This window comes from Ciona robusta, chromosome 2, assembly GCF_009617815.1.
Source record: "Ciona robusta chromosome 2, ASM961781v2".
NCBI classification, from domain to species: domain Eukaryota; kingdom Metazoa; phylum Chordata; class Ascidiacea; order Phlebobranchia; family Cionidae; genus Ciona; species Ciona robusta.
This window is the reverse complement of record NC_143236.1, coordinates 3,302,936-3,327,204: the sequence shown is the minus strand read 5'-3', so window position 1 is coordinate 3,327,204 and position 24,269 is coordinate 3,302,936. Positions and strand designations below refer to the sequence as shown.

At 33.9% G+C, this 24,269-nt stretch overlaps 2 protein-coding genes across 3 annotated transcripts; one reads left to right on the top strand and one right to left on the bottom strand.

Annotated features, from left to right (window-relative positions):
* Positions 1 to 737: 737 nt before the first annotated feature.
* LOC149740189 (cholecystokinin receptor type A-like) lies at positions 738 to 10,306 on the top strand. Of its 2 annotated transcripts, none has more exons than XM_089871585.1 (10): positions 738 to 1,150; positions 2,644 to 2,904; positions 3,435 to 3,550; positions 4,451 to 4,599; positions 4,865 to 4,986; positions 5,087 to 5,214; positions 5,696 to 5,863; positions 7,837 to 7,944; positions 9,082 to 9,213; positions 9,584 to 10,306. In XM_089871585.1, exons 1-10 carry the CDS (start codon positions 901 to 903, stop codon positions 9,731 to 9,733), a joined length of 1,584 nt encoding a protein of 527 aa, XP_089727711.1. In that variant the 5' UTR covers positions 738 to 900; the 3' UTR covers positions 9,734 to 10,306. The 2 variants fall into 2 exon arrangements, with proteins under 2 accessions (XP_089727711.1, XP_089727710.1); XM_089871584.1 differs by having other exon boundaries at positions 757 to 1,150; positions 5,699 to 5,863.
* On the bottom strand, positions 9,910 to 24,257 carry LOC149740188 (gem-associated protein 5-like). The gene is made up of 28 exons (XM_089871571.1): positions 24,119 to 24,257; positions 23,575 to 23,766; positions 22,670 to 22,878; positions 22,274 to 22,401; positions 21,884 to 21,993; positions 21,548 to 21,690; positions 20,941 to 21,133; positions 20,336 to 20,460; positions 19,877 to 19,942; positions 19,352 to 19,540; positions 18,645 to 18,784; positions 18,126 to 18,229; positions 17,518 to 17,622; positions 16,926 to 17,065; positions 16,370 to 16,556; positions 15,886 to 15,993; positions 15,367 to 15,492; positions 14,827 to 14,854; positions 14,425 to 14,629; positions 14,035 to 14,177; positions 13,705 to 13,793; positions 13,339 to 13,508; positions 12,613 to 12,748; positions 11,974 to 12,149; positions 11,197 to 11,300; positions 10,822 to 10,925; positions 10,618 to 10,760; positions 9,910 to 10,360 (listed from the first exon to the last, which is right to left on the bottom strand). The coding sequence occupies exons 1-28, from the start codon at positions 24,255 to 24,257 to the stop codon at positions 10,073 to 10,075; spliced, it is 3,990 nt and encodes a 1,329-aa protein (XP_089727697.1). The 3' UTR covers positions 9,910 to 10,072.
* Between the last annotated feature and the right edge of the window lie 12 nt (positions 24,258 to 24,269).

Genomic DNA, 24,269 nt, shown 5'->3' with positions numbered 1-24,269 from the left:
AAATTCGGCTTATAACAAAATAAAACAGAATCCAGACTACTTTGGGTTTTAAACAACAGTATCTGATATACACAAACCACAAAGCGTATCACTTTGCACCCCAGGTCAATATACTGTATAGAATAATCGAAACAAAATCCCTCTGGGATCGCCTTTTCATCATTCAAGTACAAGGACACTTCACAAATCAGTTTTAGGCTGAAAGTAATTGTTCCCGAGGTACCGGTTCTAACTCTCAATCGATTCGGGTAAAAAACTGATTAAATTGTTTTGGAAATACAAACCCTTATATGACTTCCGAGCATAAGTATGCAATATAGCTAATGAGAAAAAAAAAACAGTATAGATGGTTTTAATTACGTTGTCATTATGAATGACATTAGTGACGACTGGGACACAATAGGTTATTATAGATAATGAGAAGAATAAAACGGTCAGAAAGACTAACAACGTTTTCTGAAATTGATTTTTTAGATTTTTGTAACCAACAAAAGAGAAGTTTCTTATATCGGTTGCTTTGCAGAAATATAAACGTACAGTGACTCATGCGTCTTTATAATTACATAAAGAATGTACTTTGGAAGCATATATAAAATATAAACGCGCCGGAGAGTACGTTTTATATTTTTGTTTATTTTTCTTTCGTTGTAGTATAGGTAAAACATCACAAACCGCGGTTCAAAGGAAACGCTAAGCGTCCGACGCCTTTTTCTCCTTCGTCGCATTTTTGTATAAAAGGCAGTCCCAAGTTACGCAACGCAAAAATACCTGTTTTCTGTAACAGCTATAGAGTTGAGAAAAACAAAAATATTTGACAAAAGTTTGGAAAAGTATATTCTAGATATTAACAGGTTTAATAATAATTTGACGAAAGAAACAATTGATAACGAAAGGACAATCATGGACCGGGCATTGCCGCAAATCCGACCGAGTATACCTACCCTGCAGCCCGCGGAGTCTAGTTTTAAGTTTCGATGTCAAAATGAGAAACTTATAAGAAGTAACATGCAAGGCATCGCGGGAATAATAAACGCTGCAAAGTCACAATATACGAAAGAGAATAACAACATTGCAACCACAGCTACATATGATTACACGGGGAATACGTCTTTTGAACTGGCCGGTGGAAACTTGGAAGCCAGACCTGATGGTGGGTATATGTATATCCTTGTATATGGGTGAGATACTTTATACGACGAAGCATACTGAGGACCTGGATTTTAGGCCAGAGGTGGCTCATTACCCAAATGTACAAATATTAACTGTACAAATGGCAACGTTATCCAACATACATGACATATGCCTAAAAAGGGCAAAAAGTGCAATAGACATGCAAAATGCAATATAGTAGTGACGGACTAAAATAGCTGGCATCATTAGGCCCAGAAGAATAAGAATAAAGCAGCAATAAACTGAAAGTAGGTCTGTAATGTTTCAAAAAATAAACAACGGCGAAAAAACGCGGGTGATTCAAAATTAAGAAAAACATCTTTATGCGAAACCACTTTGGTGTTTTGCACCGAAATTCGATCAATGAAAAGTCGTGTATTGATTTCAATCTAAAAAAGCAAACACTGTCGGCAATGAATGTTTAATTTTAAAACACAAACTCTAATTAAAGCGAATTTTCCAAAGTGTTCCGCGCCCTATATAGTTTTAATTCTGGAAAATCGCATTCGGTCCAGCAGGGGCGTGCTGCAACAAGATTGCTTAAGCCAACTGGTATACACGAAGTAATAGCCTAAAGGTGCCAGTAACTTAGGGCGTAAACAAACAGTAGTAGGCTATATTAAGTTCATCCATTCCGTCGAATGCGATCTATAATTAATTTTTTCAAATTAAATTTCAAGTAATTGTATTGCTAGCAAAGTAATTTCCGAATTGATTCAAAGCGTTTTGTAACAAACGTGACGAATTTATAGTTGCATTAAGCTCTTCGGCGTCATAACCAAAACAGACTTAGCATAAATTATTTATTACATACGGATTAGTACCTGATTTTATCTGTACCACAATGGAATATATGGCAGTATTCCATAAAATTATCTCCTATTTTTCATCGAAAACGTGAACACATTGTTGTAGAAGACGACCACCCACTGCAGTCATTTTCGGATTTCGTGAATTTAGTGCAAAAAGCACAACAGTGGATCCGTCCGCGAGAGATTACAGACAACAATAACAATAAACAGACTAAATCTTCAAGTTATACAAACAATGAATGTCTGCGGTTTATTTATCCTGGCAACCACAGTCGTTATACAGCGCAGGTGTTATGTTTCGCGCAACTCATGCCCGCTACGGATTTTTTATAGTTCTGTGGGGTAATATGGGACACCTTTAGTACATAATATCCAAATATGTTGATGTGTTTTAAACAATTAACAACGGTCTATGTGAGTCGTAAAGATACGGATGGCTAATACTTCTTTGTTCGCCAACAAATTGGACGAGAAAATATAATGAAAGCTGTCCCATCTTCCCCCACCCTACTAAATGACCCTTGCTCACAATAAGAGCAGAATCGAGCCTACAAGCCCTAACTCATGGAATGACGCAGTTTTAACATTTTCACGTATCCACTGCGGGTTTCAGCGAAATTCTCAAAAAAGGAATACGGAAAAATTACAAATATTTTCTCAGGTCAAAATGACGACTATCCTGGACTGATCATCGCTTTATACTCAGTTGTTTTCATACTAGCTGCTGTTGGCAACATTCTAGTTCTGGTGACGCTGATCTCAAACCGGCGCATGCGCACTGTGACCAACTGTTTTTTAATAAGTTTGTCTCTCAGTGATCTTCTGCAAGCATTAGTTTGCATGCCAATTTCACTGATCGGACAGATTTTGAAACGGTTCGTTTTCGGTTCTGTCATGTGTAAGGTCTTACCTTACTTCATGGGTGAGTGTTTATACAGTGATGTTAATGTAGTCAGTCGAAAAACAAGAAAAATATATAACCTCATAGACTGGAATTACGGACACTATTATGTACAGCTACTAATTTAAAGCAATGAACAGCAGAAAACATAAGTGACACTAACTAGTTGCAAAGTTATAGAACAATAAATTGAATATATCCTACTCTTTTTGTAAGTTCCTCGACAAGGCGCGCATAGGACACGACATTTAGGCCAAAATTGACCTATTGTTGCATGAAAAATTGTTTGGGTCTAGTTAATTGATACAGGGCCTCGACCCTGTTTAGCATTGGGTTTAGAAAACACTTGCGCCAAAGCACCTTACAGTGAAGCTGCCTCTTATGTATCCAAATTTGGATTTCGATAAAGACACCAATGACACTTTTATCTCCGATGTAAACGACAAAGTCAGCTGCCAATTTTGTTCTGACGTTTAGACTGATAACGTCATCGTGTGACGCACTTCCTATATTTTTAGAGATAACATGTTTAAATTAATTTTGTGACGCAGGTATTTCAGTGTCAGTGTCAACATTCACGTTGCTGGCGCTTGCCATTGAGCGTTACAACGCCATTTGTAATCCGCTAAAGTCACGTGGTTGGCAAACAAAGTCACACGCATACAAGGTAAAAAATCACTCTTCATTCATAATATCGGCGAAGCAAGTAACATTAGGACACCACATATTCGGTTAACTGGCCCTTATAGGCATATTAGCTTTAAGGTTCTTTAAAGTCACACGTATCGACTTTGGGGCACTAATATAAATTTATGCAAAAAAGTTAGCAGAGCCTTAGCTCATTCATCAGTGTGAAAATGGTCGAAATATGCCAATAGTTTTTACTTGACTGTACATCACCCTAGCGCACATTGGATGTGACCTTCAAAAACGACCCAACTTGCCGCTTCAAATATTGGGTGGCATTAAAAATTGATGGGTCTATCTAGGCCTACAGTGGACAATGGATACCTGTCGATGGTAAATGATTTTGGTAGCTGAATTCTCCCAATAGCCTAACCAGCATAAACAAGATTAACCTGTGCGTGCTGTCCACCCAAGTCAATCAGTGTCACCCCTCCAAATCGTTATATAAGTCCTATCGATTGTAAGGCGATCAGGCAACCGTATTATCCGCTGGCGTTTATGTTACTGTAAAGGAAACAGAACTAGCGGGGCAAAAACCTTTTAAAACTATACGAAACTTAATTTGTAAATCGATTGAGGTACCTATATAACGACATTTACTAAGCCACAAACAACATATCAGTGCGGCTAAAAAACAGAATATATAGTAGGGCAGGGAAGATGGGACACTTTTGGTACACAATATACAAATATCCCGATTGTGTTTTAAACAATTACTAACGGTCTATGGAAGTCGTGAGGATTAGGTTTTATAATTCTTTGAATGTTCTTTGTTTACTACTAAATGGAACGAGAAAATGAAATCAAAAACTGTCCCATCTCCCCCCACCCTACTATAGAACTGACATAGGAAACACTATTTTTCTGCATTTAATTTCAGGTAATTGCAATCATATGGACGATAAGTTTTCTAATCATGTCTCCGTTCCTGGTGTTCAGTAAGCTGCGTTATATGCCCTTAGTGAAGCAAGGAAAATGCACACTCGCATGCAGATTATATTTTGGAGGAGAACAAGCACGACAAGCATGGTAAAACTAAACTAATATTCTCACGATTCAATATAAGACTTGCAGAAGATAATTATAGTTTAAAACATGACCCTAATCCATTCGACAGCGTGTTATCTCATGCAATATTAAGCCCACATATCTATTTCTAAAACTGGCTCATGTGCCTGTCTGCTTACGGAATATATTAGCAGATACAGTTCATGGTTACCAAGATAACGTTAAAATAGAGTGTAATAATTCGACGCTAGACCGAAATAGAATTATTACGCGCATTATTATACAGGTATGTTCTACAAATCGTGTTTCTGTTCTGCATTCCGGGCTTGGTTATGACAGTCGCCTACACTTGCGTTTGTCTTAAAATTTCAGAAGGTTTTCAATTTGAAACAAAAGAAAAGAAACCAAGTACGTTATTAAGTTAACAAATTAAAAAAAATTAGGTTTAAAAATGTAAGTTCAAAAATTTAATTTGCCTGTCAAATTAAACACATTTCGAACTTTCCAGAAAAAAGTTTTCCAATGAACATGAACGTTTGTATGAGAAGAGTCAAAGGCGAGTCGAATGGGAACGGGAATAATGTGAATATCAAGACCGAAGATTGTGGCAACAAAACGCAACCTCTTTTAATAGTGGTGCGACATTACACTTTAACGTATAATAACACTATAAACCTAAACTGTTAATTTTTTATATGTAACATTTTGAGAAAGCTATTGTAAAACGCTTATTGGTATATGTACATACGCTTACGCCAACGATATCACGTGCGGCTTCAATCCAAAGCTAAAAACAGCATCAAATTCGAAGCCAAAATACGACAATCCTCTCCAGACACCCTAAACCTCGTAAACCTTGATCGTCGGCTTATTTTGACGGGGCTTAGACCTGGCGACTTGGACTGTGTATCAGATCGCTGCTATGCCTTAAATGGAGCTGTACATGATCATAAATTTTAAGGCGGGGGATTTTACAGGAAAGCAGGATTTAACCACTTCCCACAAAATAAAGCACATTTAAAGTAGTCAGCAAATTGCGCAAAAGATAACGCTAACTGTACAACATTCAGGACTATCCTAAATTCTAAGATTTAAGGATAAAGTTTAAATTTTGCAGCAGAGCGACGACGGAACCAACAGACTACAAGTTCCCGATAAAAAGTTGAACGGCCGTCAACTAAGCGTAAGGAAAAGTAACAGAAAGAGATGCGACTCGAGGAGTTTGCAAACGGAAGGCCAACTGCTCGCTAAGAAAAGGATCGTCAAGATGCTCATTGTGATTGTGGTGAGTTGTGTGGGGAGCTTGCTGGGGTCGGGTTAGCAGTAAATGATAAAGATATTGCGAAGCGTCCGCTTATATGGGAAGTCGTACTTTCACTCCATCGCCTTTGATCAGAACTTGCTAAGCAATTTTGCTCGCCACCCTTTTATATCCAACAATTTTTGCCACCTTTCACGGTTATTATTACAAGATATATATATGAAATACTTTGTGTAGCTAACCACAGGCATATATGAACGATTTTTATTTGGTCATGCAAATCACTTGGGAAAAGCTTTACAATATTTTTTGACAATCTCGGTCCGTATGCATTTTTATGAAGACTATAGTTCCACAGACGAAAAACCTAATTAAATATTAATAATAAACCCCGGTCTGGATTGCTGACTGTTTCCAAGAACTTCACCATTACGAAATAAAAGCGAATTAAAATATAGTAGGGAGAAAGAAGATTGGACACCTTTTTATTCCGTTTTCTTGTTCCATTTGATTTTAAAGAAAAAAACATCAGAGAAAAAAAACAAGAAAAAACAAAACAAGAATTATAAAACCGTAACCTCGCGGCTTCTATGGACCGTTGTTAATTGTATAAAACACGATCAGGATATTTGGATATTAAGATGTCCCCCACCCTTCTATTAGAAAGGCAACAACAAAACCGTGCACTGACAGCGTTTGGTGCTATATAGAACAATAATACCGTGCATTAACAGGAGCGAATTTATCTGCGAAATATGAGAAGAACTTAAATTCTTGTGCTTTTTGAATTTGTTAGCCTGCTACCACTAAATAGACTGTGGTCTAGATGATTTGAATGAATAAAAATTCGGCAAAAATTACTTGCACGAAAATAATCTGATCAACATGTCAAATATAATAGACATGAATAATGTAAGTCAGTGTGGTAGTACGTTTCTATTCTCCTCTTCATTATAGGATTGGTAGTACCCGCCCTGGCGAATAAAGCAGCACCATTTTCACTGTTTATTGAAGCTGCTGCGTCTAGACGAGCGCCATTATGAGATATGGAGATTAAATCCCATTACAGCAGGTTGAATATACAGTCGATACAGCAAATTCCTTAAAACACATCGGTCATTTCGACATTTTTTTAAATCAAAAATTTACCCGAATTTTGTCTGCAAAAATATTTACAGAAATATACAACGGTATCTACACGAAACTAAAGACAAGTTTTTAGCAGTTAAAAGCACGATTAGAAAATAAAAAATATGTTGACGGTGTATCACGTATACCAAGTTCTGGTGCTATAAATGTTTTAATAAAACGAATGCCACCTTCAATTATTCATTACAATTAAGTTGCAAATTAAATCTGTCTGCGCGTTTTCTATTTAAAGAAAACGCGACATATTGTACAAATATTGTTTCAGTTAATTCTTTATCATTTATAAGGACGTTACACGAAAATTATTTTGCGGGTGAAAAACAAATTAGCATTTGTTGCTTTTAAATATAATTATGCCACGTGCCTGGAGAATGAACGGTTTTTGGCCTTTAAGGAAAGTACGTTCAATGTTTTTAGGCGGGCATAAAAATTGAATTATTTGCTCTGCGGCCTTTTCAACGCAGCTACAACGGTTTTCCATCTGCCTAATAAATTAAAGATCGATTGAATCAACCGGAAAGAGACCATTCGTCCAACAGAGTTTTTCAAAGACGATTTCGTTAACGGCAACCAAAGGCCAAATGCAAATATTGAGCGTTAAATTAAAGTGCAAATTGAAATTTCACGCTACAGCCTCTGTTGAAAGAGTATTTGTTTTTCCATTACTGGCAAAGAGCAAATTATCTATTAGCTTTTGGATTTGAAGAGCAAGTGCTTCGATTGGACTTAGATGACGCACTAGGCCGGATAACATTTCATGACAACAAGAAAAACAAAGCCATTATAAGCGTTAATGTCATCTTAGAGGAAATTGACTTCTAAGCTAATAATGGGCGACTATTTCGCAGGTTCTATTCTTCGTGTGCTGGACTCCGCTGTTCATTGTAAACGTGTGGAAAGCATTTGACCCGAAAGGAGCGCGAAAAATCTTCAGTGGCGTGATCGAAATAATTCAGGTACAAAAATTAATTTATGAATAATCAAATTGAAAATTCGCGTTCCTGTGGAAAAAATGTTCTATCCGGTATTTCATATACACCGATGACATTTCTTTTGCCTCTGTATAACTTACTGACGCCCAATGAATAGCCAAGCAGTGGTAATTTAGTGCAAAACAACAAAAAGTTCCGAAACGCGGTAGATAAAAATGATTTATTTGAGCCGAAAACTACTTAGCGGTGTTCTGTTACCTTATAAAGTACAAGCCCAGGACTTCACAATTTTAAAACTGTTTTATTTTTTGTTCACAAACCACATAGAGTGCATTACGCCAGTCAAGGTGAGCCGCTTAAAACGATAAATGTCACTTATAAATCAATATACACTGTAAACGCTCAGCGCATGGTGACTTTTATAAGATTACGATTGGTATCTTGGGCTAATGCGATGATTACTGGGAAGTAAGGTGTTGCAATGACAGCAAAACACTCTGAAACTGAAAATATATTTAGAGTTACCGAAGGAATTATTCTGACTGGAAAACAACCAACAATGACATGATATTCGCAAAAATCGAACATGCTTATACGAAATATTGAAGTAACGACAAAAATTGATAGTTTACATCCGTAAACAACCCTGGGAAATTGAATAAGCTGGAAACAACGGAGTATAATTTTGTGCTGTGACGCAGCAAGCTTTTTAATAAATAGTATGATGGGGAAAGACGGGGCACATTTAGAACATATTATCTAAATATCCTGGTCATGTTTCAAACAACTTACAACGGTCTATGGGAGTCATGAGAATAAGGGTTTATATTTCTTTAAATGTTCTTTTTTTACTACTAAATGTGACAAGAAATTTAAATAAAAAAGCGTCCCATCTTCCCCCACAAAACTATATAGTACGGTGGTGGAAGATGAGACACATTTTCGTTCTGTTTTCTCATCCAATTTAGGAGTAAACAAAGAACCTTTAAAGAATTATAAAACTATTTCTCACGACTCCCATAGACGTTGTTAATTGTTTAAAACACGACCAGGATATTTAGATATTATTTGCTAAAGGTGTTACATCTATTTTTTCGTCTAATTTGGTAAACAAAGAACATTTTAAGAATTATAAAACCGTATCCTCACGAATTTACACAGCTCATGTCGTACATATCAACGTGTGTCAACCCAGTAACTTACTGCTTCATGAACAAGAAGTTTCGCGAAGGTTTTCTCAAAGCGTTTATTTGCTGTTTGCCCAACAGATGCGCCGCAGCGGTCGAGAATCAGGTAAAGTAATTTTGAGTATTTAAAGTTATATAGTAAGGTGAGACACCTTTGGCACAGAATATATAAATATTCTGATCGTGTTTTAAACAATTGACAACGGTCTATGGGAGTAGTAAGGTTACGGTTATATAACTCTTTGAATTTTCTTGTTTACTACCAAATGCGACAAGAAAATAGAATGAAAGGTGTCCCATCTTTCCCCACCTCACAATAACAACACTATATACCAAAAATAACTCCCAACAGCAGTATTATGACAAAGTCCCTCTTTTTTTTCGTGCAAAAAGCCGTACATTAGCTTTACCTATCCTTTTAATTCCCATCACGCCGCTTGTGGAATGACACGCAGTGCCTTACCTTCGTCTAACAGCCCACCCACGCCAACATGATGGTCCTATCCGAGAACTCGCAATCTACATATCTGACGTCAACACCAAGAAACCAACGGCGTTCTTCAAACCGGTCAAGCATTAAGTCCAACAAAAACGACGACCAACAACTGGCACAAAAAGGCGCTTAAAAAGGAACACAAAACGTCCGTTACGAAAAAACTGTTCCGCCGCAACGCAACCCCCATTAAGCTAAATGCTGTTAAAAAAGTTGCTAGTTGTACACGCTGATCGCTATGCTTAATGTATTTTTTGTGACACGTCCTTGCACTGTGACAATTAGTCTGTACAGCACGTGTGTTCCAAATAACTTAATGGCCACGATTTATTTGTACGTACGCTTTCGACTGCAGGAACTTACAGAAACAGAAAAAATGGCAGTGTGTATAAAAACTTAGTTCCAATCAACTGAATGTACTTGAAACTTAACAGTAAACTTTACCAGTACTATATTAATGTACCGGCAGTAGTTAAGAATTTTGTAAACTTGTTTTACAAACATCTTGTCCATTATGTGAAGTCTCATCAACAAAATTTAAACATTTCTGTAGTTCAACATTAACAATTGACAAATTTGAATTCTTCAGTAATATTTTTGAATTTTCGAAACATTTTCCAAAAATGTCATTCATTTTAGATTTTTTTCTCGCAATATTTGATTCATTGTCTCCATCACCGCCACAATCAATGTTATTTTGCTTCAATTGGCTTGTTTTTATCACAACACAGAGTAACAGGGTAGAGTAGTACAAGCAAAACTAAAAAAAATTGAATAGTTAAAGTCAGTATCTCAAAAAAAAATATCGGTGCACAGTGGTTAGGGTTAAGCATTGTATTGTAGCATGTTGTATAGGTCACTGTTACCACAGAACATTAAGTTTGAAGCTGCCAACATTGTGGGTATGTGTCGGTTTGGGCAAGATGAAGTTGCCTCATCATACAAGGACAAATATTTGGCACCCTTTCAGTAAAGTAGACACAATAAACATATAAGGTAACGTCTGTACATTCTTACCTGGTACACTAACTGCTTTGTAGTTAATAAAGATGCGGTTTGAAAGTCACATGAACACACAAAGTCATATAACTCATTCACTAACAAATACCAATCCACATTTGGTCCCAAAACATTCTGTAGTAAACTGATTGGGACCATACCTGAAAAAAGGCGACTTAGTATCGATAAACCAACTAAAAACGAAGTACAAAATATCTTTACCATTATTGCTTTCAATCAATTCTGCCTCAGAAAATGATGAAAGAAACTTCGGATCCTGTTTCAGTATTTCTCCCACCAAGTATTGATGTATGAGCAGGATAACACTACATGTTTAAAGTTAACTATTTAGCTGACAAACTAATTCCTAAAGAAACTGTTCAAATCTTTACCTTGCTAACTAAAAACTGAAATTTATTAAAAAGTTATAAAAAAACAAAAACCTAAAAAAAAAGTAAAAATAACCTGTTAAAATCCAACAACCTATTTTAAAAACACAATTTAAGACAACAATTGTCCAACGTATGTTTCTAAAGTATATCTAGATATTAAAATATTTAATAATGAAAACCAAACCAGACATTAGATACATCATACCGATATATGTTCATTTGTGGTAAGAATAATTCCACAGCTTCATTTGCTCCTTTCCACTGCCCAGTGGTTAAACAAACAGACGTGATCGCTTGTTTTGCAAACTCCTGTTGTTAAGTTGTTATTTAAAACTTGTGGAATAGTAAATATACTTTATGAATGTGTAAGTGCATTCTGAATAAAAAACAAGTTATTGTTTTAAATGTTTTTAGGCGTACCACATTTTTTGTCGCTTTGAAAAGTGAAGATCAAATTATTTAAACAAAGAAGAAAAGTGAATTAGCAACAAAATGACGTTGTTAAAGACTAGGGGTTAAAACAAAAATTGTGGCTACCCTGCCTAAATGTTTTGTCTCAATCACTTTTTTTTCTCGCCTGTTAGAGCTAATCGGTCATTATTAACATATTACTGCACCTTGACAGATGTCTTACTACAATTAAGCCTACTTCACACCCTTGATTACATGGATGAAAGCAACCTGGTATTCTAGCCTACCAACTAAACTAGTTTGCATGTCCATTTGATTTTGCTTATTTTGGTCGCCTGTCTCAAACCTAGTCAGTTACCTTTGACCATCTAACTTCTACAATAAGTGTTACACAGAATTTTCTTCGACCAACAAAATGTGAAAATTAACGGAATAAATTTTAATCAGCTGACAAAAAACGTGATACCGTAGTAACTCTATCCAAGTAACTACAATCGGTAGAGTAAATTACACCACTTCAAAATTCAAACTTTTTTTTAAATCGCACGGAAATAGTTCAATCGGACTTTACCTGGGATGTTGATTTATCATCCGCTGCAGCAGCAACTGAGGATGAGGCAAAGAGCGATTGAAGCTCGTCTCTTCCCAGAGAAGACTTGGATGCGGCACGAGAAGAAAGACTCTTCGCAGCCGACACATGATCTCCGATGGCGGCGAAACATTTTGCTGCGTGTTCGTACGAACCCCCTGTTATTTAAAAAAATTGAGGTGAAAACATTGTGTAGGGTTTAGAAAACATTGTGTAGGGTTTAGTTAGTAAAATAATGTAGTGCTTCTCAATCTTTGAAGTGCATGTTAATATTAACATTGGAATTCAACAAGCACTGTGAAGAATTTAAATCATAAAAAAATTAGCTTACTGAACTACTAGTACAGAAGGGTGGGGAAAAATGGGAAACTTTTTAGATCCATTTTCTTGTTCTATTTAGTAGTAAACAAGGAACACTCAAAGAATTATAAAACTATATTCTGATAGGTCGTAGTTAATTGTTTAAAACACGATCAGGATATTTGGATATTATGTGGTAAGTTTGTCCCATCTTCCCTATATAAATTGTTATCACTGAAGAATAGTTTGTTTTTTTTAATAAAATAACAATTTTTCATTAAAATATCAAATTTCCATCAAACTTTTAAATTCTGTTCTCACCATATTGTAGCTTTTTGGCCCAAATTTTTAAAGTGTCGATCAAGATTGGGTCGTCATCAGTTAATCGAGCACGAGCAAGTGCTACAGCTTCACGATAATGTTTGTGGTTTCTTAGCAAGATGATAGCTTCCTCTATCTGGGTAAACAATCACAGAAAATTTATTAAAATTTATTTAAAAAATAGCAATTGGTCAAAAATATAGATAATATGATTTATTAAAATTCGAAGTTGAACTTAAAAGCAATGAGAATTTTCACCCTTTTTTTCTCATGAAAACAAATTTTAATTCATAACTCCTGAAAATTTTTTTTTCGATGTGTTGTGTAACTGTCATGACAGAAAGGCTGATATTTAAGATTACATTTTGGTCATAACTGGCCTCGTGTAAAGGGTTTTATGGAACAGTGTCGGCCTGTTAAATGAACTCGCCGGCTGGACCCGACCCACACAGTGGTTAGCTTGTCCGGTTACCACTTTGGGTGTGTATGTATCCTTGGGCTAGACACTTAATATTAATTTCTCCAACACAGTGGACACTATTGGGTTGTTTAAATTCTCAGCCATACAGAAAAAAACAACTACCCACAAAGTTACATACATGGTAACTCGTCAGCTGGCACGAGGTGCATAAAACATAACACCTGTGTTTTAACACTGTCGTTTTTCGATCAAGTGAAGATAAAGCAACTTACATTCATTTTTTTCTTTTAATCTATTGAACCCACCTTATCACATGCGATCAAGTATTGTGAAGCATGGATGTAACAACCTTCACCTTGTAGTTGTTGTGCATATGCAAGTGAAGCTTTCTGCCACAAATCATACCCAGCCATGGGAGCCATGGACACGAGTTGATCAGATAAATCATTTTGTTCAATCGCCGATTCAATCATTCCTATTGGTGAAAATGGTTCAGATAAAAATGTTGCACGAAAAGATGGGTAATTTAAAAAACAAATTTTTAAAAGATTTTTTAAAAAAGGCCAATTAATTTTTAAAACTACAGTTTGGAATTTTAAAGATTGACAGAGACCTTTTCAAAAACAGTCATACGATATAAACAACAACAATCCCATTGCTATCCAACCTACCAACAATATCTCCTCTCCATAGTTTAAGCATGCTACTTGAATTAAAATATTTGGTTTCTCTTAAATGTAGATCTTCCTGATGCATCATTCTGTGGAAAAGTGGAAAAAAATACCAAAATTTTACTTTTTTTAAAAATATATTTAGGCATTGATTTTTTTAAACACTATAGTAGTGTGTTAAAATGTATGGAGCAGTGATTGTTATTATTTTTATTTTATATTAGTATTTTTAATAGAAAAACATGACTATATGTTGTCATTGGAATTTAATACTAGGTTGCAAGCAATAGTTTTTATTATAATTTGTAACACAAAATATTTTATCCAAACCTGTATGCTGCTAATCTATCAGTGTAAAACCCCATGTTAACATTGCTTGCATCTGTGATCGTAACTTTGTGGTTTTCAGGATCTTTCTTGTGTTTCGTGATTTCAATGCAATCTTTTTGTAAAAATATCTTTTTCTTGTTGTCCTGCATAAAACTAATAGATAAAATCTATTTTTTCCGGCATTAAGTACTGCTTGAAGTCCTCTTTAGGTATAAAATAAAAACAGCAAAAACTGCTGTGTGGACCATGTTATTTGAATTTCACAGATAGGTTTATATGATTTGTCCATAGCTACATAATGCGATGCCAAAAATCAAGTATTTTTTTATTTGACAGTATAACTGTCCGGGTCTTGTTGTAGAGGTAACACTAACTAATCTAAGCACTTACCATGGCAACTGAAAGTGGAAAAATGTTTTTGATTTGTCGTCGTTTGCTGTTGCCAGCATTATCCTGCAGTGTTGCCGCTTCCAGTGTTGCCGCTTTTATTCTTTTTTCCGTTAAATCGCTCAGAATTTCACGCATAGCCGCATCAGTGGGAGAAGATACAACATTTGTAATTTCATTCTCTATTTCTTCGTTATCCTGATCTTTTCTGTCAGTTTAAAAATACTTTATTTAATGCAAGATTAAAAAAATCACATGCAAAGCTACATATGTGGTAACTCGTAAACTGGCACATGGTGTATGAAACAAAAACCTAAATTATAACGACTGTCGTTGCCCACAACACAAGAACAAATAATTTAGATTCATTCCTTCAAAACAACAAACAATATTGTGTAGTTTTACCTGGGTGTAAAAGAATGGTCTTCAGTATCTGCAAAATATGTTTTTAAACAATATCAATGTTTCAAATATGCTGATTCTATAAAAAGCGTAGTGTTTTTGATGTTTAAGCTTGAAAATAATTTAAATTATACCTGGTAGCAGAGGTAACAGAATACATGATTACAGTTTCAAATTTTATGTCAGAACAAATTAGGTTTTGTGTTGATTAAGCACCTCATATAAGCTGATAAGCTCCAATTGTAAGTTAATATTTTACGTTTTAACAATTAAATGACAATGTTTAATTTACAAACTATTTTACAACACTGGTGAAGTGGTGAGCTCACATAAGGTACTTTAATAAGTTTAATAAACATATATATATATTTTGAAGTAATGGACCAAATCTACCCTAAATCCAAGGGCCTTAACAAGGACCTTACTCACACAGAACAGAATAAACATATATATCACAAATAAGAATAATACAGAACTCCAAAAATAGTATAAAACTTTCTATAGCACAAAACACAGTTTAAAGCTCAAAGTTTATAAAATAACCTTGTTTGGTGTCAAGATTCATCTCAGCAAGTAGTTCAGCTTTTCTACGTTCCAGCATTACTTCTATGTCGGAATCTATAGTGGGTTTTACATCAGGAGCTAACCCGTTTACATAAGGCGTGGAAGCTGTGAAAATGTTTGTTTATATTAATCTAAAGATCTTTGAAATAAAAAAAAGTGCTTCAGTGCTTGTAATTAATTCAGGTTAAGTTATAAAAACTTTAAAGATTTTCATTTTAAAACTGTCTTTGAGTTTAAAGATTTCATTTTAAAACTGTCTCTTTACTAGTTATTACCAGCCATAATGTAACATATAGGAAAATATCTCTTGTGTAAAGACAAACTTTGTAAAGATTTTTAACAAAATACCTATTCACTGGGATATTACCACTATTTTGGAAGCCCAATTAGGTATAAATAAAGCAAAATTTGAGATATATCAGAACATAATTTCGGATATGTAATTACCTCAACCTAAAATACAAAATTCTTAAAGGGTAAAAATTTAAATCCACTAACCTGGCTGTGGTGAAGGCAGTGGGTCATTATTTCTGTTACTTTTCTTCTTTTTGTTTCTTTTCTTCCATTGGGCACTCTGCTTTTGTGTGTAACCCACCATAATTTTATCTGTAACAAAATACAGGGAGTTCAACATTCAGCTTTCATTGCCACGAGGATAGGACTTAATGAAGCAACAAGAATGATTCCAACCTTTGGTGAAGATATCTTAACTTTACTTTAACTTAAAAACTTAATTATGGCCCCAACATAGGTTTAAATGAGTTTTCGCTGTGACTATAATTACACCTTATTCATTTTACTACCAAGTTTTTTTTAATAAATGCCTATTTTTAATGAGTTTGGTTTACCCCTTAAAGTTTGTAATTTCTAATAAGTTTAGTATACAGTAACCATAACCTGGGCCTCTAATTACATTCAAGCCATTGTTTGATAAAATTTACCAAAATTTTTTTTTTAAATTTGATAAAAATCTTTGGGAAACCTTTTGGAGGAACTTTATCTTTTTGGTCCTCCATCTTCCACACGTGGACTGCGTAGTCATCTGCTCCAGAGTAAATTAATCCGCTCCTCTCATCTTCATCCATCTTTCTTCTCCAGACGACACAGAGCAACCTCCCATCATGTCCTCTGTAGTTGGAGACGGGCTCCTCATCTAAAACATCCCAAACCTAGATGTGGATGTGGAATCACAAGTTATAGTTTTGAATGCGGAGAAAATAAAATTTAACAAAAACATGGAATATTATATGATTTTACTAGGTAGTCCATTTTTTTTTAATGCTTATTTTGTGGGTTAATGAACCAAGTTTAACCTAAATCCTTGCCTAGAACCCATAGTGTGCCAGATGCGGTACCTTTCATTCATTCATTCAAACACCTCATCTATATAAAATAGAACAGAATAATTTTACAACATAGTAATAAAAATAGTTTGCAGATACTTTCAAACAGACTGCTACTGAATAATTACATGATTATCCAATCAGTGTATAAATATTGTTATTATTACATTTATTGACTTAAAAAGATTGAGATACCTGTGCTGTTCCATCGTATGAAGCGGACACGAGTTGGTTTTGTGAGTCAGGATTCCATGATAAACTCGTGATACGACCACAATGTCCCGTGAGTGTTCGAAATGGTTGAGTGACCACAGGTATGCCACGTATGCCATCACCTGTTAGTTGAATAAATTTAAAAAAATCATAACTTGGAATATTCTACAACAGAAATGTGTGTTTTGCTCAAAGCAGTTGCTAAGAGAGAAAGTTTGGGTTTATTATTTGTTTTTAATAATGAATCGAAATAGGTTTTTTGCTAACTTTAAAAAAAAACAGTATTCACCATGAATCACCCACAAAGTAACATGCATGGTAACTCGTAAGCTGGCATGAGATGTTCAACCAATGTTATAACGACTGTCGTTTTACGGCCACGTGAGGATTAAGTATGTTACATTCATTTCTTTATTTCATAGTCAAATATACCATAGTTTGTAAACTAAAAAAAGCCAGGGTAGTTGCCCAAAAGTGATAAAAAAGCAAATAAGTATCATTTATTTAACCCCTAAACTATGAACCAAATTGTTTAGGAACAATTACAAAAAAAACATCCAAATGCCTACACTACCTTTTTCATGTTCCCCTGCTGCCACCTGCTGGTTGAGAACATGGTTCAAATTGTTGATGTAAATAACAGAAGAGTTGGAGCCCGATGCAATCCAATATTTTGACTCTAAAACGGTTTTAAAGAAATTTAAAATTTGTAGTTTTGTTTCATAACATATTTTAGCAGTTGCTACTATGTCTAGGAATATAAATTGGCTATTCCAGAGTGGGAAAGTTGGTAAATATAATAGCAAACCAATTTATTGTGTCCTATTTGGCAAGAGTTTTGCCAATATATACAAACACAATACAGTATAAAAATCAGATGAAAAATGTTTGTAACAATACTTTAATTAAGATAGACAGATATGCTAACATCTTTCCGAAACATTTTTGGCAACTAAAAGTTGAATTACATAACAGTTACTTTAAATGATTATGAAATAAACCATATAAATATTCACTATACTTGATGCAGAGCAGCAGAGGTATAGAACTTTTTACCATTATATATCTAATTTTCTTACAAAAAATATTTGTGTGAAGTCTGAACAAACTACTAGACTAGATTGAGTCTGATTTTTTGGTAATGAAATTATAGCACAATTTGTAAATGTCGTTTTAACTTACCAGTGCTGTTAGCTGTGTGCCAAGCTAAGCAGTTTATTATTTTGTTATGAACTTTTACTCGAGTGATAATATATAAAAACGGAGCTCTGCAAATATCAAAGGACCTGCAAAGCAAAGTATAAAATTCTTTGATAAAAACAATACCAGCAATCTTTAATACTTTACTTATTAAAACTTCTAAACTATAAATATTAGTTTCAATAAGCAACATGAAGAAATGTTACTTATTTATTCTAAAAAAAGGAAAACATGATTTAATCTCAAATTGATCATCTGTGTCCGAAATTTAAAACACACAGATGTCATTATAATTTCATACATTTTGTGCTAATTTCTGAGTTCTCGAGGTTAAATTTTTATAAAACAAGAAAACTCTGCCTTTTAACAACACATTAATATTTAATTTTCAAACCACTTAACAATGTTTTTTTAATAATGTTTGCCCCCAATTTGTAGTTCATATCCCAATTAATACTTCAACAAACAAAACCACATAAAAACCAATCAAATATTAATAACCCGTCATCGTTTCCAATAGCAACGAATTCCCCGTCAGGTCTCCATGAAATTTCGCTTTTATTCGAAGTCAAAGTCAAATCAATGCAACTGTTGTTTGATAAAATTATTTCATTCACATTCACAGCTTCTTGGTCCATTTTCTGAAGAAAAAAATAAAGTGTAAAAATAAAGACTTGCAGAATAACTATAATAAACTAATCAGAAAAATATTATATAACTTTAAGGCAAAAGTTTTTTAATGTCTGAGCAGTGACACAAAAGTTGCCATCCATGGTTGGGTTACCTAGTACAGTACTCTACAAAGCCTTTTGATTTCATACATTCTTTTTATTAGGGGCTTGCAAAAAGTAGAGAAAATTATATGCTATTAATTTGTATATATTGGTTGCTACAAAAAGTGTAAGAAGCATGGTTTGAAAATTTGTATCTTTGGAAAATGAAATTTATTATTGCAAAACTTTTTGAACATTATAATTAAAAAAACAATTTATATTCCAGTGTCAGTATAATGCAGAATATTAGAATAGTATCAACATTCATTTTCTGCTGTGGGTAAAAATGCATTATTTCAGTTAAACACAAAGCCCTATAGTTATAGATGATAGCTAGTTCATAATTTCATTCAAATAAAATAAGACCATGTTAAAAACGGACAGGTCACTACAGCATTAATAAATAATTCTACATTACAATAAAATAGCCCCTACCACAGAGGGATGCATTAAAACTACTCCTTCTCCACCACAAGTGTAGAGACATTGCATAGAAATGGCAGGAGTGACTCCAGCAGATTGTGCGTAACATTTCGGACCCCAGGACATTGCATATACAGGTTTCATGTGGTAAGTATTTGAGATCATAGGAGGTTGTTGGGACAAAACATCAACTACACCAACCTGTATTAAGATGATATGTTTACAATATAATATATATATAAATACAATAGGCCTATAATATAATCAGGAAGTAGTGTTTCTTAATTTTCAATGGTTCATGTCACACTTTTAAACACATTTAACAGCCATGACTTTTATGTTTTATAAGAAACAAGAGCATTTGTCTAATAAAAATTATCTGCGACTAAATAACAGAAAACTAAAACTATATAAACTATACAACCCCTTCTTTTTTATAAAACATCCAAAATAATAAAAATACAGAAGTTATGACTTTTTTGCATTGCACTCTTTAATCAGAAAAACTAAAGTCACAAAAAAATATGTTTAACTCACTTTTCCATCTTCTGTTCCAAAAGCAAGAAGACCTTCCTTGGTTGGATGCCAAGCAAGAGACATCACCTGTGGTACGTGAGATTATTAACATGAAATAGGACTTTTTATTAACATGGAATGGAGAAAAGGGCATTCTTGGTGTTGGCGCACAAACCTGGGGTGGCAGGATAGTGAGGTTTACCCTGGAATTTTTTTCACTGAGCTAATCAGTAGACATTGGAACCAAAATCTTTTCATAACAAAGCATCTAATCCCTGCTTTATTTACAATTTTGTTCCCCATGGTGTTGTAGTAATGGCTAGCATGACAATTGTTAACAAAGTATATGAAAAAGTGGTTTTGGTATTAAGGTAATGGGCCAAATCTGGCATTAAACCTAGGTTTTAAAGGGCTGCACCTGTATAATGGAATTGGATTAGGAATTAAAAACATGGTAAGTCGTAAGTAGTGTATTCTCACCTTTTCTTTGATCCCCTGCCACAAGGATGTGATGTCAAATGGATTCCGAGGATTACTCGTCCTCCAAATGCGAATGACTCCGTCTCCGATGCCAAGAGCAATCACAGTCGGATCAATCGGGGAAACTAAGAATATATTAAACTTTGAGACAAGGTTCAGAAGTACAAGAAATTTAACTTATATAAAGCTTATATCATAGTTGAAATATATTACAAGTCCGATAACAATCTTATACCAGGACCTAGACAATTTGGAGCAGAACAGATTTTTTAGACTTATAGAAAAATATAAATATTCTAACCAAATATATCTATATCAGGGGATTAATAGCTGCCTTGGTAATTTCCCAAGTAAATAGGCCAAATCTGTTCTATTGTAAATGGGTGATGTCATATCTGGGATTAAGAAAGAGTTGGTACATTATCATTATCTCACAGGAAAAGTATTGTTTTAGTTGTAACACCTGCTATAAATAAATGGTTACGAATTACGATTAAGAATTTAATTAAGAAATAGCGTATTTAAAATACTGGTTCTGCACAAATATTAATGTAACAAAATTGTTGTTTTTTTTTCTGCTATACAAGAACATCACATGTGTATACCTTTCATGGCATACACAAATCCACCCAAAGTTGGTAAACTCCATATGGGTGGTGAATCAGGTTCTTCAAGTGACCAATACTTGATGCACCTGTCCATAGATGTAGTGATGATGTTTTTGGTGGGATCCAATCCACTTGAAATGTTGAAAACTATTCTCTGATGGCCCAATTCTGTTGCACTATGGGATAAGATCTGTTGAAACATAGAATAGGTTTATTGAATAAAGTGGTGATTGTATTGTATACCTCTTTTCAGCATGGTAAATGTTAGGCATAACTAAATAGTAAAGCTTTGGGAAATCTTTCTAAAAAAGTTCACATGCCTTATTGTTAGGCTTAGCAACTAACATACAATAAGAAATGAACAACTCTATAAAAACAGTAAAAAAAAACACGAAATTAATATTCAAAAACTGGAAAACAACAGATTGTAATGTTACTATTTTTAGACCAATCAATAGATTCACTGTGAAAATTCACACAAAGAGTTTAACACACCAGGAGACAATCTATTCATACGAAATAAGTAGAAGTTAAAAAGTCCTACCATAAAACAGCAACATCATATACAGATAACATAATAACCATTAACGGACGGACACATTACCTTATATTGTTCTTTTTCAGCCATTGAAACATCCCATAGAATAATATCTCCATTGTATGAAGAGGAAAGAAACTTTGAACGTAATGATTTAGGCCAGTGTAGTGCAACGTATAGGCGACTGCTGTCTTCACTGATGCGACGTCCTTTATTTGAAAAAAAAAATGGATCATTTTTATTTTTAGCATAAAAGTTTTTTATAAATAAATAAAAATAAATACAAAACAATTACTCTCTCTCTAAATCTAAATTTAGGGCCTTACCAATATAAAATAGAAAATAGAAATAGAAAAACACATATATATTTATACAAAACAATAAACATTTTAAATCTTTCACCTTTTGATGGCTTAGAAGGCAACTTGATTATTTTAATACATTTTCCTTTCGATAAACTCCACAAACGTAACGTTCTATCTTTGCTACTTGTGACCACAATGCTCTGGAAACTAAAACAAATGCGTTGTTGTTAATTTTAGATGGATGAGCACTTTAATAATTAAGTTTAGTATTTATTTTTAGCATGTAACTTAACAGTATTTTTTTAAATTCGACAAAATGTTCTGCAAAACTTTTTAATTTAGTAATTAGTTAGTTGGTTAAAAAAGTTGATTTGCTTTATAATGTAAAAATGAATGTACATATAAACCTTATAATATATATATTCTATCCATTGTATCCATGTTTATATATATATATATATATGTAAAAGTAAAAATAATAATTTACCTGTCATGTTCATTAACAGTCTGGTTGTTGGGAGAATCAAGTTTTGAACCAAAGATATCTTCACTTGGTGACGCTGACCATACAATGGAATGTATTTCGTTGCCATGGCCACGAAGTTTACGAATTACCTAAAAAATAAAAAGAATTATTAATATCAATTTTTAATCAAAGAGTATACAAAGCTTTGCTTTCTGTTTAATATAAATAAATTAAAATTATACAAACATTTTAGCCTTTGGAATAACCATTGGGTAATACTTATAAAAGAGAGATTGTTCAGGTTTTATTTTTTCAACCAATAATCATTAACACACCAATTTATTTACAAAACAGGACGCTGGCAAAGTGGCAACTTGGAAGAAAGGTACTTCTTTTTTTGAGATATGTGTAACTCACGTTCCCATTTTTCCGAATGTCAATAATTGAAACTGCACCAGACTTGTACCCTACTGCCACCAAGTTACTGTGATGATGAGAGCAAGTGATAGCTGACAGCATCTGTTGGACTCCACCATCCGGCATAAATCTCTTTGTTTGATCACTATCCACATTCCATACAACGATAAATCCTTTTTCATCACCAGACACAACTAGGTTGTTGGATGCTACAACAAATTGCATTTACAGTGTGAGTTTGGAATCTAATGGTGACCGCCAATAAGCCAATACATTATAATACCTCATAATAAGCATGGGTTAAATTTTGTACCAGACACCAAAATATAGAAAAATACAATATATAGATATTAGATATTAAAAATAAACAACTTGGTAAGTGTATAATGTTGGTGGAATAAACAGTATAACGAAAAAGCTATTTATTTATAATATAACAGTATGTCTGGTTGCGACAATAGCAATATGCTGATATATTTTGATGTTAAAATCATAGAGGCGTTGTGTTTAAGTGCTATGGATCTTTAAAACAGATTAAAAATTTATAATATTTTTGTATGTCTATATTGTAAACCTAGATAATTATTACTTTTAAAATTTAATTTAAAACTCAAACTCATGAAAAATTCACTTCAGAACATAATAATCTAGACTTAAATTAATACAGTAGCGTATGTACTTATCAATAATTCAAGCGTAATATTTCTTTATACCCAAAAATGTTTTAAATATTTTTTTCATTTTTTAACAAAATTTCATTCAAGGTTTTGACCAACTTTAATTTTTAACAAAATGTTTTAAAATGTATGTATATATATATACAATGTTTGGCCAGTTCAGACAACAATTCTGATTGATATAATTTTTCGCCGATTTAGACAACAAATTTAATTAAAACAAATTACCTGGTGAACAGTGCAGGCACACAACTTTAAACGCTCCATGCGACTTATGTGCCTTTACTGCTTTCTTGGTGTGAATGTCCCAACATTTAACAAAACCATCATCAGCACCTGAAATGAGGTAAGGCTCACCGTTGGCACCTTTCACACCAAACGAGCAGGTTGATACTCTTTCTTCATGGCCACTCAATATACCTAATCAACAGAAACAGAAAAAAAACAACAAAATTATCAAAAGTTGAAATATGAGAAGGTCAAATTAAAATTCTATAAAGTTTGGATCAAAATATCTATGTTTCACAGTAATATCTGAATGAAGGTAATTTATTTTTAGTGGGGCATCAGCAGCCGTTATAACACGGATATTAAAATTTAGGGCAGACATGTTATAACAACTTGTTCACCCATGACATGAGCATAAATAGGTTGCGTTTATTTAATATGTACCTCATGCCTACTACTGAGTTATTCTGTGTGTATCATTGTGAGTGATTATTTACAAAGTCAAAATCGAATCTTTATTTTAATACCAATACAAAACACTAACCATAGTGGCGTGGGGCTGTGCCACGTATATCAAGCAGATACACTAGACTCCTTGATGCAAATGCAAAATATCCGCTCTCTGTTGCATCACATGCCCTTGACTGGTACCACACTGGTGAGGAAGCAAGTACAGCTTCCATTTACTATACTTG

Bases quoted from the DNA above. Each gene is read 5' to 3' on its own strand.
- LOC149740189 (XM_089871585.1), top strand. From the start codon at position 901: ATGGACCGGGCATTGCCGCAAATCCGACCGAGTATACCTACCCTGCAG. The intron at 2,905-3,434 runs GTGAGTGTTTAT...TTTGTGACGCAG, and splicing joins GGTCTTACCTTACTTCATGG to GTATTTCAGTGTCAGTGTCA. The intron at 7,945-9,081 runs GTACAAAAATTA...GAATTTACACAG, and splicing joins GCGTGATCGAAATAATTCAG to CTCATGTCGTACATATCAAC.
- LOC149740188 (XM_089871571.1), bottom strand. From the start codon at position 24,257: ATGGAAGCTGTACTTGCTTCCTCACCAGTGTGGTACCAGTCAAGGGCA. The intron at 21,134-21,547 runs GTAATGTGTCCG...ATGTTTCAACAG, and splicing joins CTGAAAAAGAACAATATAAG to ATCTTATCCCATAGTGCAAC. The intron at 15,994-16,369 runs GTTTCCCAAAGA...ATTTTGTTACAG, and splicing joins AGATAAAGTTCCTCCAAAAG to ATAAAATTATGGTGGGTTAC.